The 17,525-nt window shown below is 33.8% G+C and overlaps 1 protein-coding gene across 3 annotated transcripts in view; it reads left to right on the top strand.

Annotated features, from left to right (window-relative positions):
• The window catches only part of LOC145660631 (dynein light chain Tctex-type protein 2B-like), a 63,651-nt gene that overhangs the window by 27,711 nt on the left and 18,415 nt on the right, over nucleotides 1–17,525 (top strand). For all 3 annotated transcript variants that reach the window (XM_081725934.1, XM_081725915.1, XM_081725924.1), the window contains exon 3: nucleotides 16,083–16,216. In XM_081725934.1, coding sequence (XP_081582060.1) covers nucleotides 16,083–16,216 — 134 coding nt within the window. The remainder of the gene's footprint in view (nucleotides 1–16,082; nucleotides 16,217–17,525) is intronic.

Here is a 17,525-nt window from a genome sequence, read left to right as displayed (position 1 = left end):
TGAGATGCCATCAGTGATAGCAACATGTCTGTGTCGTCGTGGTCTGCTTAATGCTGGGACGTGTCTGTATTCGGGGAAACGAGCGTACCGATACATCATCCAAACGTGCTGCGTTGGCAGATATTGCACTAGAGAATTCTTTTTCTGTTTTCCGATTTAGCCCAACAAATGCGATTTTACTAGTACGAAGATTTGAACCAGGCTCATGAAAATACGCTTCTTTGTATTAAACCTATTTTGGGCAATTGACAGACGAGTTATCGTATACTAGTCGCCGATATGAAGTGATCCTATCTCTCTTGCTTATTGGACATGCCCATTCCTATTTATTGCGTGATGGTACCCTTCCCTGTTGTGAAGAATATATCGTTCCAGTGAGTATTCGATACATTCTCTTGAAAAAAAAAAATGACTAGGATGCTCATACCTAAAAATATTTATGACTACCTAATAATTATCTCGAGAAATGCAAGAATATTATCAACGCTACAAAAACATTTATAGAAAGCTACTTAAATTTGCCAAGAAATCCAATTACTCAAATTATATAGACAATAGTGAAAACAAACCCGCAGTTATGTGGAAGGTAGTAAACACAGAGTTAAAATATAGCACCAAGGCGGAAAATTAAATTTCTGAATTAGAGGTTACAAGGAAACAAAGTTACAGATTAAACGCCTCAATGATTATTACACATGTATTCATGACAAGCACATTCCTAATGATATATCGCACCCAAACATAATTGCAAGATAAATTGAACTTCGGTACCTTGTTTTTACGCCGCACCTCAGCAGGACAGGTACTACCATGAGCAAAATAAATGACGCGTCTCTTTATTTTGAAATTTTTTGAAAATATCTCTGTTTTCTTTATATGTTCGAAATTTCGGAAGGTTTCCCCAGCAGGACAGGTTAACAACAAACCCGTTTTTAATATTTGTGTTAGATATTAGCTTAAAATAAATAAATTAGAAGCAAAAAACATTAAATCGACAGAAATCTCGAGAATTACCAACTCTGCTAAAGTGGGAAATTTTCCAGAACGCGAGGGAATTCTGCAGTTCAACACGAAGCAGCGACATCTATGTCACTGAGAGAAATGGGGATAAAATCTACAAACGAAACTTTTAACGAAATATTTCTAATATGTCTTATTTCGTGCATTATCTGCAAACTCCAAATATATGAATATATGCCAAGTATTAACGTAATGATAGAGCAAAAAGTGGAAATTGTCTATGGAAAAGGACGAATTGGTAGCGCGACCGTAATGAAAAATCGTCTTTACCGTAGAACAGGGTCAGTTCACGTAAGGAAACAAATAGCTCAGTTGGTTAAAGCAACTAGTCTGTATGCCGAAGGTAGCGGGTTCGAATCCAGATGGAACTGACGTTGTCTTTTTTATTATTATGGTTATTTTATTTATTTTTTATGTGGGAAAGAATCAAATTGTAACATATGTGTAAAATTCATGACGATACCAAAAAAGGAAAAAAATGTCGTTGTCGCACTTGCATTATCATCCCTAATTTTGTTTGCAAAAAGGTTAGTAATTCTTTCCCCTGTGCTCACTGCTCACTATACGTAATGCTCGCTGGCGCGTTGTTTCCCAGTAAATGTTAATCCTAATTTGGAGAATTTTATAAAGTTTCACAATATTTCTCACTAGATAGTCTTCTATCTACTTGTTTGGATATTTTGATAACAGATTTCCCTATTAAATGTTTAATTTTCCCTAGATGTTTAATTACGGAAAAGTTTTACAATGTATTTGTATTAAATTGAAATTGTTTTGAATTTACCACATGAGATAAGTAGCTCGAAGGAGGAAAACTCAAGTAATTGATATTCTACGTAAAAGCTACCTATTGTAGAATGATGATACTTCTTGCCATCAGCACATAATCTTCACGTTAGAGAGTCAGACAGAAAAAAATTCTGGTTTTTCCTCCCTATGACCACCCATCTTAAACCTCTACATTCCATTGTTCGTCTCACAAAATTTCGGTGCTCCAAAAACATTCATATAATAATAATAATAATAATAATAATAATAATAATAATAATAATAATAATCCTGAATATGCCATCCTTACATAATGTAAGGATATCTTAGTTTCTTAGTTTAAATCTTAGATATCTTAGTCTAAAGTGCTTTCTTTAGTAATTATTTGAACAACCATGTAGGAGGGGGTACGGCATTTTATTTTTCCCCTCTGATTTCAGTACCCTTCCAACAGAAAGTAATTTCTCATAAGCAGGGTAGACAAAATGAATAAGAAATATATTTACAGCATCCTCTCCCCTTTCATGATTGGAATATCACGTAGCATTTTTTTATTCTACCAAAGATGGCCCTGTGCGGTTAGGGGTAGGTAACTAAAGAAATACCTAATATATAGCGCCCCTTGATTGTAATATTACCGCTTCTTTATTTGTACGAGGGAGCCCCAACAAGGTGATAAAAAGAATAGGAAAAATGTCTATTGAATTCAGTGGCGGATCCAGCACAAACTTCTGGGAGGGAGGGTAGTGAAAGATTCTTTTGGTGATGTGAAGCTGTCACAAATTACCACTTAACTAAACTAAACATAATAGTGGGGTGAACTGGAACCCAGTCAGTTTAAATTGATGTAAAAGTTTTGGCTTCATATTAAAGTTTTGGTTTCAAATGAAAATTTCAGTCCCAGTGGTCAAGGATCAAATCTCGTGGGGCTCTTCAGTGTAGGCTAATACGGGCCCCTTATGAGAAAAGGCAAAAATATTAAAATGTTTCTAACGTTCGAATTTTTCGTCTATTTTAAAGAATTGTTGGGCTTCGTATTAAAGTGTTGGTCCCAAATGGCAATTTCAGTCCGATGGAGAATGATCAAATCCTGGAGTCGGGGGGGCTCATCAGTATAGTGTGCTACGGCTCCATTATGGGAAAAGGCAAAAATATGAAAATGCTTATAACTTTCGAATTTTTCGTCTATTTTAAAGAAATTATTGGCTTCATATTAAAGTCTTGGCTTCAAATGACAATTTCAGTCCTTGTGGACAATTATGAAATCTCGGAGGGCTCTTTGGTGTAGGGGTTTCGGCTTCTTTATGGGACAAGATTCACGTAATTGATATTGCAAAATTGTTTTGTATACATTAGTGTAAACTTGGACCATTTGGTTAATTTTACCTCTTATATTTTGCAGATTTCAAATTCCAAGCATAGTTACTTCTCAAAGCTAAAAGGCGCTTACTAGTTTCATTAAAAGGAAACGTCTTTTATGAAAAGTTGTCATGGAGTAGACGAACGAACAGGCACCCAAACATTGGTTGAGTCGGACGGTTGAAACTCGTTAAGATCACTTCAATTATTATTATTATTATTATTATTATTATTATTATTATTATTATTATTATTATTATTATTATTATTATTATTATTATTATTATTATATAATAATAATAATAATAATAATAATAATAATAATAATAATAATAATAATAATAATGAGCATTCATGGGGTCCGTGGCTCGACTCCACTTCACGCCAAGTGAAATTTGAGGTAGACAAATACCGTGTGCATGGGTATGGGTTTTCTTGGAATTTTCCATTTTCCTCCCACTTTCTTCATTTCATCATTTCATTCATCATCATTCTCCCTTAGCGTAGGTGCATAATCGTGCAACGTTAAACTAGATATTCCATTTAATTTTAATTTCAATAATAATAATAAACAATTAATTCAACTGAAAGAACTGTAATTTATGTTGACGGCAATTATCATAAATATGCAACCATTATAAAAACAATGCTTTGAGTAGAAAGATAATCCTTCCCAAGTGTTAACGAATGCGCACGAGATAAGACATGTCTCGAGAAAGAGACGAGACGCGCTTTGTGACATCCAAAAGAAGACGTAACAAATGTTTTGGACACGAGATAGCCTTTAAAATGTCTCGTCTTGTCTGGAATGTCTCGAAAACAAAATTCTAAGTTTTAAAATTATTTTTAAAGATCTATTCTCTCAAAAGTAGCTCTCTGCCTTAAAATTAATAACGGCATTTGTGATTTTTTTTTTTAAAAATAAACAATGTCTAAAGTTAATAGTTAACTTTTCGAAAAGAAGCTTCATTAAGGGTGAACCTGAAAGATGTCCACAAACTTCGGGAGATGATTCGTGACATCAAAAGGAGACAAATAGCCCTCTTGCAGTTTTCGAGTTCAGCTTCGTTGTCGAGATACAGTGTTGCCAACTGGTCGTGTTTGAGAAACTCACTGGAAATAAATTCAACTCCAAGAATAAGCTACTACAGGTTAATTGACTTATACCATGCTGCAAGGTTAAATATTTGTTTATGAAGTGTGTACAAAATTTGCCAGTGTCCTTTCTGAGAACATCGTCGAGAAAAAGTCACCTCCAAGAATAAACTACCCCTCGTAAATTTTTCTAAGAGAAATATCTGATACTGCAATATAGGGTTGTTAATTAAATATTGATTAATGAAAAATAAACAAAATTGTTAAAACCATTTTGGAGAAAATAGCTTTTTTCGATTTTCGGCTGTTAGTAAACCACACTTATTTTAGACGGTAGGAAAAAAATGGGAAAATCTCCTGTAGGAATACTATGTAAACCCTAAGTTTAAAATTTGGTGTAGATACGTTGAACGGTATGGCCTCTAGGCGAGTGCACAGAAAAGTGTAACGAACGGACGGACCGGAAGGACGGGTATCGAAAAATCACATTTCCGGTATGTAGACGCCATGAAGTATGTAAATCCGTTGAAATCTGAATTTGATATACTATTTTCACAATCACCATATTTTCTTCTCTCTTTTGTCGCTCGAAAAAGAAAAGCCTGAGCTTACCACAAAAAGCTAGAGTGTTTACAAAAAATATTCAATTACAGGGCCACCGCACTAAACTTTTTCAATTCAATTTCTTAACTGTGTTAGGCCGCAGTTGTTACTGAAGTGTGTATTTGGATAATACGAAAAAAAATATCGTATTATTCAAATACATTGAATGTCAGATTATCGAATAAAAAACTTCGATTGAAGAAAATCCACACTACAAAACTAACTCACACTTTGAGCACATTTTCATTAGACATATAATAGAGCAATTAATGCAATAATTGTTTATGAAATATGAAAAAATCAAATGAGTCATTTTCGAGAAAGTCGTTCAAAAAGAACACGTCAGAAGTAACCTACCTCTTGTGAATTGTTTCGAACAATGAGTTAAGATATACTTTTGCTTATTAATGAAATATTTATTTGCGAAATTTGAACAAAATCGCCTGTCGTTAGAGAAAATTGTTGGGAAAAACCTTGACCCCCAAAATAATCTATCCGTCGTAATTGTTTTTCATAGAAATGACTTATACTAAAATATAGGGTTATTAATGAAATATTTATTTATGAATTATCAATAAAATTGTCCACGTAAGTTTTGAGAAAATCGTGAAGGCAAAATAACTCCCCGAATAAACTATCTCTTGAGGATTCTTTCAGGGCAAGCGAGTTATTCCATATTATTAGGTTTTTAATGAAATATTTATTTCTGAGTACGAACAAAATCGCTTGATTCATTTTAGAGAAAACCGTGGAGGAAAAACACCCCCAAGAGTAAACTACCCCTCGTATATTTTTTTTCAGGACAAACGAGTTTTGTCATATTGTTCGGTTATTAACGAAATATGTATTTTTGAAATACGAATAAACTCTTTTGAGTCATTTTTGAGAAAATAACCCAGACAACACACTCCACCAAGAATAAACTACCCCTCGCATTTTTTTTAGGACAAACGAGTTATTTATGCCATATTCTTAAGTTATTAATGAAATATTTATTTATGAAATATGAACGAAAACACTTGAGTCCATTTTGAGAAAATCACTGAGAAAAAACTCACCCCTAAGTATAAACTACCCCTTGTAGATTTTTCTCAGATAAATGCCTTATACCACAAAATAGGGTTGCTAATTAAATATTGATTTATAAAAAAAGAAAGAAAACAAGATCGTTAGAGCCAGTTATTAGAAAATATATTTTTCCTATTTTCATAGTACAGGAAACTACCCTTGTTTTGGGAGTAGGAGGGAAATAAAAGAAACTATAGGAAATACTATGAAAATCTTAAACTAAAATTTGGTGCAGATAAGTTGAACGGTTGGCCTCTAGGCGAGTGCACAGAAAAGTGTAGCGAACGGACGGACGAACAGATGGACATGTATCAAAAAATAACTTTTTCGGTATTAGGGGCTATAATACGTGTAAATTCGTTGAAATCTCAAATTTGATTTTTTTTTCGATCACCATACTTTCTTCTCTCATTTGTCACTTCAAAATAAAAGGAACTCAGAACTACAGATAAGAGACACCTACTTTTACACATAAACATTTATTGATTTAAAACTGTTTTAGTTTGTCATTTCACTTCCAATTGAAAGGTTTTACCATGACTAACGGCATACCAATGACGAGACGGAAGTTTTGAGGAAGTAAATGCATTCAGAAGTCTAGACTACATTACGCCTATCAGCCTGTTTTTACTTTTGCAATTGTTGACAGTTGTAATTTCGTCCAAACGCTACATGAAATAATTCTTGGTTGACGTCATTGTGTTATTATTTTAGTATTATTCTCTTCAGACTTGGTTGAAGTTTTGTCTTAACGGTTATACATTTTTTCTTTCTTATTTCATCGTTACACATAAGAATAAAATGTTCTGGTGAGTGGATAAATTCGAACCTACGAACATTGAGTTTTCATTCTTCCAACGCATTACCAATGGACCAAGCTTTGTCTTCACGTTAACGCACGGTTACAGGGTTTATTACGATTTAAATAAAATGGCTGGCTGTTAGAGTTTCCTGCCCAAATATTTCGATAAAAAATTTTCATTGCTTCGTAGATACGTTTAGATACACATTTTAGGATAGTGCATTTTAGTGTATATAATAATTTCATGCCAGATAAAAGCTAGATAAGTTTTGATAAAATGTTTCATATGTAGTTCTCAATAATAGGCTTGCTGTTCGGGGTGAAGTTTCAAGGTTCAGCATTGACTAGCAGTTTTTGCTATTAATATCCCTTCTAACAATATTGGCAGTGGACAAAAGTTAGCCCGTGTTGAAGCTTTTTGCTCCTAATTTAATTATTTTACTTTATTATTTAACGAATATATTGAAAATTGTCAGCAGGCACGTATACAGTAATTTATTTCGGAAGGGGCCCGACTTCAATATTAGGATAAATTATAATAAAATTTTAAAAGATAATCCCAAAAATTAGGCTAAATTTACAGAAAAGTTGGGATTTCAGAGGGGGTCCGGACCCCCTGTACCCACCCCTAAATACGTCCTTGTTTGTCAGTAACGTTTCCTCATTTTGAAACCCTCAAAAACTTCGGATATATAAAGGGAAAAGAGTTATTTTCGATAAAATATCACTTCAAGGAGACGCGACAGTTTTATTGCACATGGTGGTATCCAACGTTCACAAGGGCAAGAATTCCTTCCCTTTTGTTCTTTTGCTATTGTGCTCTATCGAAAGGTTAGGTTTGTAAAATATTACTCTTACAAACAAGCGTGATTGGCAGATAGGAATACTGAACAGAACTCCACAGAAATGCATGCTGAACTTACGTTTATAGCTACTCTTTGGTGATTTGGCCTCAAGGTCAATCGAGTGGTAATTCAGTTCCGTCTCTGTTCTTGAGCCATGTTCGTATTACTTCGAACAGTTTTGCTAATGAAAAGCATGCCTCGTAATATAACAGACTTCTTTCGCGTAAGAAATCGAAACTCAGTTGGTCACAGCAACTTTTGTTACCTAACCATAACGGCCTAGGGTCGTCTTCAGTAGAATAAAAAATGTTACGTGATATTCCATTCACGAAGGAGGAAAGGTTACTTTAAATATATTTCTATTCATTTTGTCTACTCTGCTTGTCAGAAATTATATACTTTCTGTTGGGACGGCGCTGAAAAGAGAGGGGGGGGGGGGGGGGAAATAAAACTTCGTGCCCCCTCATACATTTTAAATTTTGTTACATGGTTGCTCAAATTATTACTAAAGAAAGCACTTAAACCAAGATATCTAAAGTTACATTATGTAAGGGTGGCATATTCAGGAATAATAATAATAATAATAATAATAATAATAATAATAATAATAATAATAATAATAAATGTCTTTGGAGAGCCGAAATTATGTGACACGAATCATCACATGTAGAGCTTTAAGATGAGTGGTCATAGGAGAGGAAAAAACAGGGTTTTTCTCTGACCAACGTAAAGATTATGTGCTGAAGTTAAGAAGCATAATAATTCTACAATAGGTTGCGTTTACGTAGAATATCAGTTACTTCAGTTTTCCTCCTTCGGGCTACTTACCTCATGTGGTAAATTCAAAACAATTTCAATTTAAGACAAATACATGTAAAACTTTTCTGTAATTAAATATATATAGGGGAAATTAAACATTTAATAGGGAAATATGTTATCAAAGTGTCCAAAAAAGTAGATAGAAGACTATCAAGCGAGAAACATTGTGAAACTTTATAAAATTCTCCAAATTAGAATTAACATTTACTGGAAAACATTCGTTATGCACCAGTGAGCATGTAGTGAGTAGTGAGCACAGGGGAAATTATTACGAAACTGTTTGCAAACAAAAATTAGAGACACTAATGTAAGTGCGAGAACGGCATTTTTTTTTTTTTTTTGGTATCGTCATGAGTTTTACACATATGTTACAATTTGATTTTTTCCCACATAAAAAATAAATAAAATAACCACAGTAATAAAAATTACAATGGCACTTCCATGGGGTTTGAACCCAATACCTTCGGCATACAGACTAGTTGCTTTAACCAACTGAGCTATTTGTTTTCTTACGTGAACTGAACCTGTTCTACGGTAAAGACGATTTTTCATTACGATTGTGCTAAGAATTCGTCTTTTTCCATAGGTAATTTCCACTATTTGCTCTATCTATACGTTAATACTTAGCATAGATTCATATATTTGGAGTTCGCTGATAATGCATGTAATAAGACACATTAGAAATATTTCGTTAAAAGTTTCGTTTGTAGATCTAATCCACGTCTCTCTCAATGACATAGATGTCACTGCTTCGTGTTGAACTGCAGAATTCCCTCGCTTTCTGGAAAATTTCCCACTTTAGCAGAGTTGGTAATTCTCGAGATTTCTGTCGATTTAATGTTTTTTGCTTCTAATTTATTTATTTTAAGCTAATATCTAACACAAATATTAAAAACGGGTTTGTTATTAACCTGTCCTGCTGGGGAAACCTTCCGAAATTTCGAACATATAAAGAAAATGGAGATATTTTCAAAAAAACTTCAGAATAAAGAGACGCGTCATTTATTTTGCTCATGGTAGTACATAATAAAATAATGACATTGAAATCAAAATGGTCTGGTCTGGATGAAATACCAATGGCCATTATCTAAAAATGCAGCTTTCACATCTCGGAACCGTTGCCCTACTCATTAATATGTTCTTTCAGATAGGCATATTTCCTGATAAGTTAAAATACTCCCAAGATCCAACCGTTATTAGACAAAAGTTGTCATCTTTTTCAAAAATTATTGAAAAAGCTTTTCTCAACCAAGTAATACCATTTTTATTTGAACATAATGTAATTTCGTCCACACAGTTTGTTTTTCAAAACACAAAGGAACTGAAATTGCTATCTATGATTATATCAGTGAGATCACTGAAGCCAGGGTTGGCAAAAACCATGTTTTTTATTGAAAAACACAAAAAAACTGTTTTTTTTTTTTGTGGTTTAAACCCCTTTTTTTTGGTTTAGATAATTTGCTCTATGTATTTATATCACATATGAACAGAAATAAGTTTGTTTTGCCTTGGTGTTATTATGCAACAACCGGGTTATGCTGGAAGGGGTAACATAAGTTTAAAGCGGAATCCAAACCGCTTCTCGGCGTACATCCGAGAGAAATTGTCCTCAATTTGAACTCGAAACCGGGACTAATTGGCCAAAAATGCGACAGTTTGCCGACTCACTCACGAAGGACTCCTGATAAAAATACGTTGAACTGATCTTTACATACTTAATATAACTGTGAAGAGTCATTTCAGAAGGACAAAAAACATAAACAACTGCACAAGTGAAACCATTATACAGAATTACATATGGATAATTTCAAAATACTGCAACATTAATTCTGTTCAAGTTAGTTCACTACGACTTTTATTAGTCCAAGTTAAAGAAATACGACGACTTAATTTGCATATCGGTAAGAAAAGTGAATAAAGATACTAATTCTTTGAGTCCACTTTGGCTCTGTCCCATTTAAACATATATACATACCAAAGATACTTCTGATTTCAATAAATGCCTATCGTGGGGTTTGTATGACGACCCCTCTCCCCCCAAAAAAGTACGGCATTTCGATGTATTTTATCAATAGTAAACATTATTAAAACGAAACATTATTTAGAGTTTTTCTTTTGATTGCAATTGCATAACAATAATAAGAAATTATTTAAAAAATCACAAAAGAAACATTCATAAACTTATTTTTAAAAAAAGCTGCTTTTGTAGTATAATCTCTTTGAGTAATAAATGGGGAATTCAGATCTGAATATAATACGAATAATATACGGGAGTGAAATGTGATAACCCACAAATATGTGCTCATCAAGATTTTACGAACATTTTTAGTTTTTTTTTTTTTGGTTTAAACCAGTTTTTTTTTTAAACCCGCTGTTTAAACCACCTTGTTTTAAACCAGCCAACCCTGACTGAAGCCCTGGATAAAGACAAAAAATACGTGGGGATGTTTTTGGATTTATCCAAAGCTTTTGATTCTGTCCCTCAGATCATTCTTATTCATAAACTTAACAGTTACGGTTTAAGAAGAGTTGTCAACCCATGGATTAAATCTTATTAGCAAAATCGTGCCCAAGCTGTTGAAATATTTGTGTCAGACTTAGAGATGCAAGGGCTCCGAAAAAAACCGTCTTTTCTGCTTCGCTTTTTTGCTTGGGAAATTTTGGTCTTTTTTCAAAATTCTGCTTTAAATTGATAAGGCAGGTTTTGTTTCGCTTCTCTATAACACAAAAAGTCATTAATTACTGATTGATGCCGATAATAATATAAAACCTCGAAAATAAACCATGAATTTCGAAAAGATATTTCAAACAATTTTACTTCTCAACATATTTACATTATGAATTACAAAGGATTAACCAATGTATATAATTAGATTTTTTAACTTCCTATATACAAAAGTAAGCAGGGTTGGCAAGAACCATAGTTGTTTTTGAAAATGCCAAAAACCCATTTTTGGGGGGAGTTTAAACTAGTTTTTTTTTTTTTTTTTTTTTTTGGTTTAAACCAAGGTTTTTGGGTTTAGATATATTGCTTTATGTATTTATATCACATATTGACAGAAATAAGTTGGTTTCGCCTTGGTGTAATTATGCAACAACAGGATTATGCTGGAAGGGGTCACATAAGGTTAAAGAAGTCCGGTCAGTAAATTTCTTAAATTGGGAAACTCCCGCCCTAGCCATCGGGAAAATCCCGTCATTACTCTAAATGCAAAACAATAACGGAAAAATCCTGTTATTGCTTTGCATGTAAAATTTAAAGGTCAACGTATCATAAATCAATACGCTAAAACTGAGGTATTAAATTACAAATTTAGTACGTACATATCATTGAAATTCCAATCCAAGCTAATGTTGGAAGCTACGTAGGCAATCGATAAATTTTGCCAATTTCTATCAATATATTTAAGCAACCTTGGCTTCTTTATAAAACAAAAGACATTCAGACATCCAGAAATATACAGTTTGGTTTCGTTTCATATGTTCAGGCTTAACATCCTTACGTAATACCGAGGTTATCAAGGAGAAGACTTTCGCTTAAAATTACATCCGAACCGCTACTTTGTTTACGCATGAAAGAAGGGCTGTGGTTCGACCGAGAATTGAACATGGAACACCTTGATTAAAAGGTGAAAAGGAAATAAAACTAATGCAGATGGTTTGATGTGTGGAAATGTCACCATGAAGTTCACACGATTCGCATTTTTCGTCTCTTTTTATTTTTTGGTTTAAACCAGTTGTTTATTTAAAAAAAAAAAAAAAAAAATCAGCTGGTGTAAACCAGCAAACCCTAAAAGTAAACACTTCTTTTAAAAAATACACAAATGAAATGAAATGAAATCTTTGAGTTTTACGTCCCACGGTTATGCCGGTTAGGCTAAAGGAGACGGTGATGATGAACAATGAATGAAATGGTGGAATGAAGAAAGTGGGAGGAAACGGGAGAACCCCGAGAAAACCCACGCACACGGTGTTTGTCCACCACAAAGTTCACTTGGAGGGGGCTGGGATCGGACCCTGGACCCCTAACACCAGAGGTGAACGCTCTACCACTGAGCCACCGCCCCCTCCCCCCCAAAAAATACACAAATAACTAGCAAAATTCTATGTAGTATTTTTACTTCAAAATATTCCATACCCTCTTTTCGGAACAAAATAAAACATAAGAGAAATACTTAGATTTATATGATACACTTAAAAGACTGCACATCTAGAGATTTTGGTTCTGTACATTCTTGAATTGAAATTCTACAGTTTTATATAACAACCCTCACAGTTTACTCAGTCCTCAAGTTTTCTGATTTTTTAACAAGAGAGATTCAATATATGAAGGGTGTAAGGCAAGAACATGGTAACCCACAATTTTACTATTTTAAGAAATTAGAGATTTTCTGCTGGACAATCCATTTTGAAAGTCGGAAAGCTGATTTTTCACATAAGACTATACATGAAGGATTAAACGAAGCGGTATGCGTTGCTGTCTATCTGGTGCTGCATAAATCAGCAATTGAAAATTTGTTATTTACCATATTCTTGGCACACACCCTTCATATCATTACGGAACTCTCCCCACTCCACCACCACCACCACACACACACACAAAAAAAAAAAAAAGACTACGGAATATATTTAAGTTAAGATAAATACAACTGCACAACAAACATGACTGAGTGGAGCATTTGCGCTTCTATCGGGAAGTCCAGGATTCAACCCAGCATTTGACCATTCTGACAAAACTTTTCTTCATTCCATCTGTGAAGTAGAAATAGTGCGTGTACTGTGAGTTGGCCGACTTCCTTTCTTATTGTTTTTAAATCGTTATTATTACTAATTACCAGCAGTGACGGTTTTGCGAAGGTTAGGAGGGCTGTCTTTCGGGCTGAAGCCAGTTCTCCAAAATTACGGAATATCTAAAACAAATGATATCTATTAAAGTGCTGCCAAAATGACTTGAGCCGTGGCAAAAATGCGAACTAAAGCTCACCCTCGACACACCCACGCGTTGAGCCAATAAGGGTTCAGCTGTTGCTAAGCGAGAGAGCCTCTACGAAACGGATTGGAATTCCTTCAGCCGATAGCAGCGCTCGGAACGGAAGATTAGATGTCAAGTCAATGTGGTGCATTTATAGTTATACCTTTACTCATAAACATTAAGCTCCCGTCAAATAAAAATTACGAATGTTTAGAAAAACTAAACATTAGTAAGAAAAACCCTTCCCAAAATACTTTTCTAAATCCGCCACTGATTCTCAGTATAAAATGATCTTCAAGGTTGTATCCGGAAGATTATTGCTAAATATATAAACGAAACGAAATATTAGTTATGCCTGTACTCATAAACTTCAAGCTCCTTCCAAATAAAATTAGGACATTTTAGAAAACGAAATAATCAGAGAAACCCCTCTCAAAGTACTTTTCTAAATTCGCTACTGATTATTTGTATAAATTAGTATTCAAGGTTGTATCCGCAAAATTATTGCTGAATCGTTGCACAGCTACAGTATAACAGAAATGTGGAAGTACGGTTTGACGGATATATTGAATAACGTACGCTTTGACGGATATATAGAAAAACATAAGTTTAACTTTTACGCTAGAAGCTAGAGTACTAAGCTCTTAGAAATGAAATACGGATGACAGACTAAAATGATCTAGGGAAGAAAAAAATGTCGATAACTCAAAAGTTGAAATAAAGTTAAATAGCCTCTAAAGTTGCCCTCAAATACTACATTCTTTATATTTGCTTTAATTCGTAAAACATGTGTTCCATCCATCTTGATGGTGAATTTCAGAGCGAAATATAATAATTAGGCCATGGAATTTTATCTAACTATAGAATATACTATAAGAAAGTTATTTAGATAGAAAAATCATGAAAATGAAAAAAGCCAAAATTTCTAAAATTCTCGTTTTTTTTCCCCAAAAAAAGCCTGCTTTTTATGTGAAAAAAACCATCGTTTCAAAAAAGCCGTCTTTTTTTGCATGTCTAGTCAAACTCAGCTGAATCAGCTACTCATAAATCTAAATTTAAAAACATTTCCACCAGGTTTCCATTTCCTCAACGATCAATATTAGGACCCATATTGTTTCTGTTATATGTAAATGATTTGCCAGATGATACAATATTAGCAAATACAACCAATGTACGCTGATGACACACGTCTAACTATAACAGACACAAATTATGATATTATCCGCGATAAAATTGACGAGACAGTAGTTTAGAAAACTGTTTTGCCCAAAACAAATTGAAATTAAACACAGATAAATTTACAGCCCTAAATTTCCATCACATTCAAAATAAGCATTGCATAGGTATCGATATAATGTTAAATAATCAAATAATAATGTATTCCAACATTCTTTACTAACATACGGCATAATCTTCTGGGGAAGTTTCCAAAAAATAATATTTTGTTCGTGACTCAAAAAAGGGTAGTAAGAATTATAACAGGGGCCAAAATAAACAACTCGTGTAGGCCAATATTCAAGGAACTTTAAATATTGTCTTGACCCTCTCTCTGCAAATCGCACAAAGTTATACGAAGAGAATCCAACAGTTTTGGGTACTATATTATATAAATAAACTTCCTCAATATATTCGAATGAGAGAACAAAGCGGAAAATTCGGGACTATTGACAACCTATCTGTTACAGCACTGCTTTTATTCCGTGAATGAATTCCTAGATTTGTAAATTAATTTAATTACTGATATTATTAAAATGTCTATATTTTTTGCGTTCCTTTTGTATCGTAGATGTAGCCTAGTATTTTAATGTAATCAGTATATATATATATATATATATATATATATATGTTTATGTACTTTTATACTTGGATGAGTCTTATTCATACGTAGATTATAAAGACCGAAATAAATTGAAATATTAGTTAAATTTTAGAGGATAACTTTCTTGTTTAAATTATTGCATTCTCACTTTTATACGTAAGATTGAAATAGTAAACGTTTCCTCAGGGCTTTATCTGGTTTGTTTTATTACATTTTGGGATCAAAAGATCCAATATATTTCAATCAAAAATTTTCTTGTATGTCTTATATCTGGAGAACTATAGGTAGTGTAGCCAAATCCGAACTATCACTTAACTCAGTATGATAAGCTTATTCCGTAAAAAAATACGAAAACTCGATTTAGGGCTGTTCGAAAATTTTGGGGCCCCTGACCCAAACACTAATTATTGACCAAGATCACAATCTTTTGATCGATTTTTTTTTTTTTTGATCATTCCTAAAATTCTTGTTAGTTATTATTCTTATTATATGCTTTGTTATTTATTCTTTTAGTTTTTTCACAAATTCTGTTTTATCTTCGGTAATCTTTTTAATTGTATTATATTGATTTATTTATGTATCATTAAGCTTTTCGTTCTTTTTCTCTGTAGATGTCATGTTTTGATCATTGTTTTTATGTTGGTGGTCTTTTATGAGGTGCGTGTGTCGGCCATTGTCCTTTTCGTGACGGTAGCAAATAACCTTGGTGCTGATGAATTGTTAAATCCCTAATCAAGTAATCAATCAATCGTCTTTAATTGTTTAAAACGTGGGCTTTCGTTGTGCAAATTTAAGTAGGTATCCTGACGTTTAAAAATGAAACAATTCTATTATTTCTTAATGAGAAAGGAAAAAGAAGGTAAAGATTTTTAGTGTTTTGTTCTTTATTTATGCCTTGTATCATTTTGTTAGGTTTCGTTCTCTGACTGTGAAAGAAGTGATTCACAATATTCTGTTGGAGGAATTGTCGGGGAAAGTCTATGACGGTAAACAGGCTGGTAAATGGACCAAGACGATCGCTGAAGCTGTGAAGTTTAAAGTAAAAGGTAAGAAAAGTTTTACAGCAGCATGCTGAAAATACGATACCGGATAAAAGAAAGGAAGGCAAAATATACATTAAACCATAATACTTCTGAGAAATCATAGACAGATTTTGACCTTCATGTCTTGTACAATTGCTTTATAGATATTAACGTTTTGTGTACCGTCGGTGAACTTTCTCAATTGATAGGAAGAGGGCAAGAAACAAGAAAGACAGAATACAATTTTTAAAAAATGGAAGAGTTTACTGTGTACAAAAATAATTATGCCAGAGTTTACTATGTCCGGTGAATTCTTCCGTTTCTTGTCATCTTCGTATTCCACCAGTGTTTTCATCATTCACCTGCAGTTATCCCCTAATTGTCGTAGCCTAAAGTTCATAACTTTGAGACATTAAATGAAAGATTTCATTTGTTTTTGAAAGAAGTATTCGCTCTTTTGATACATTGTGGAATGGACCACATGACTGAATGCAGCAAGTTGTTGTGCACAAACGTGCTCATGTGCTACAGAGTAAGCCCTTTTTTACTGTCCTGTTTCAGACTTCTAAACTATACTATATATAAGTATCAGAATGGTTTTATCTGTCCGTCTGTCTGTCGACAGAGTAAAAACAGTAAGAGATATCCAGATGCGGTTTTTTACAATCGATTCAGTGTCCCAGGAAGAGTTCCATCTCCTTCATTAATTCTCTGTTCAAACCAAAAGTTGTTCAAATTAGTCATTTTCAGTTTGAACGTTTATCGCCGTAAAATGAAAACGGTAACAGATAGCGAGAAGTGCTTTTATACAAACGATTGAGCGTCTAAAGGCAACGTACCATGATTTTCCCAAACATTCTGTCGAAACTGAAAGTGGTTCAAAATTATTATTATTTCCGGTTTCAATTGTGATCTCTACAGAGGGAAATCGGTAAGAGATATCGAGGTGCAGTTTATTGTAATCGATTCAGCTTCCCAAGCCAATTTAACCCACTATCCTAAACACTCCACCGAAACCGGAAGTGACTCAAATTTAATATTACTTCCGGTTTCAATATTTATTTCCACAGAATGAAAACGGTAAGATATATCAAGACAGGGTACTGAATCTACCTAGGGTTGCTCTGTGAAGCGATCTATCTGTGGTGTGATTGGTTCCTTCTTCGAGAGTAGGGGGCGCGGTGGCTCAGTGGTAGAGCGTTCACCTCTGGTGCTTGGGGTCCCTGGTTCGATCCGAGTTCACGCCGTGTGGATTTTGTGGTGGACAAACACCGTGCTCATGGTTTTTCTCGGGGTTCTCTCGTTTCCTCCCACTTTCTTCATTCCACCATTT

The sequence above is a fragment of the Thermobia domestica genome, chromosome 1 (genome assembly GCF_964235325.1).
Source record: "Thermobia domestica chromosome 1, izTheDome1.hap1.1, whole genome shotgun sequence".
Lineage (NCBI taxonomy): Eukaryota > Metazoa > Arthropoda > Insecta > Zygentoma > Lepismatidae > Thermobia > Thermobia domestica.
The sequence above is the reverse complement of the archived record's forward strand: the minus strand, read 5'-3'. Positions and strand labels throughout refer to the sequence as shown.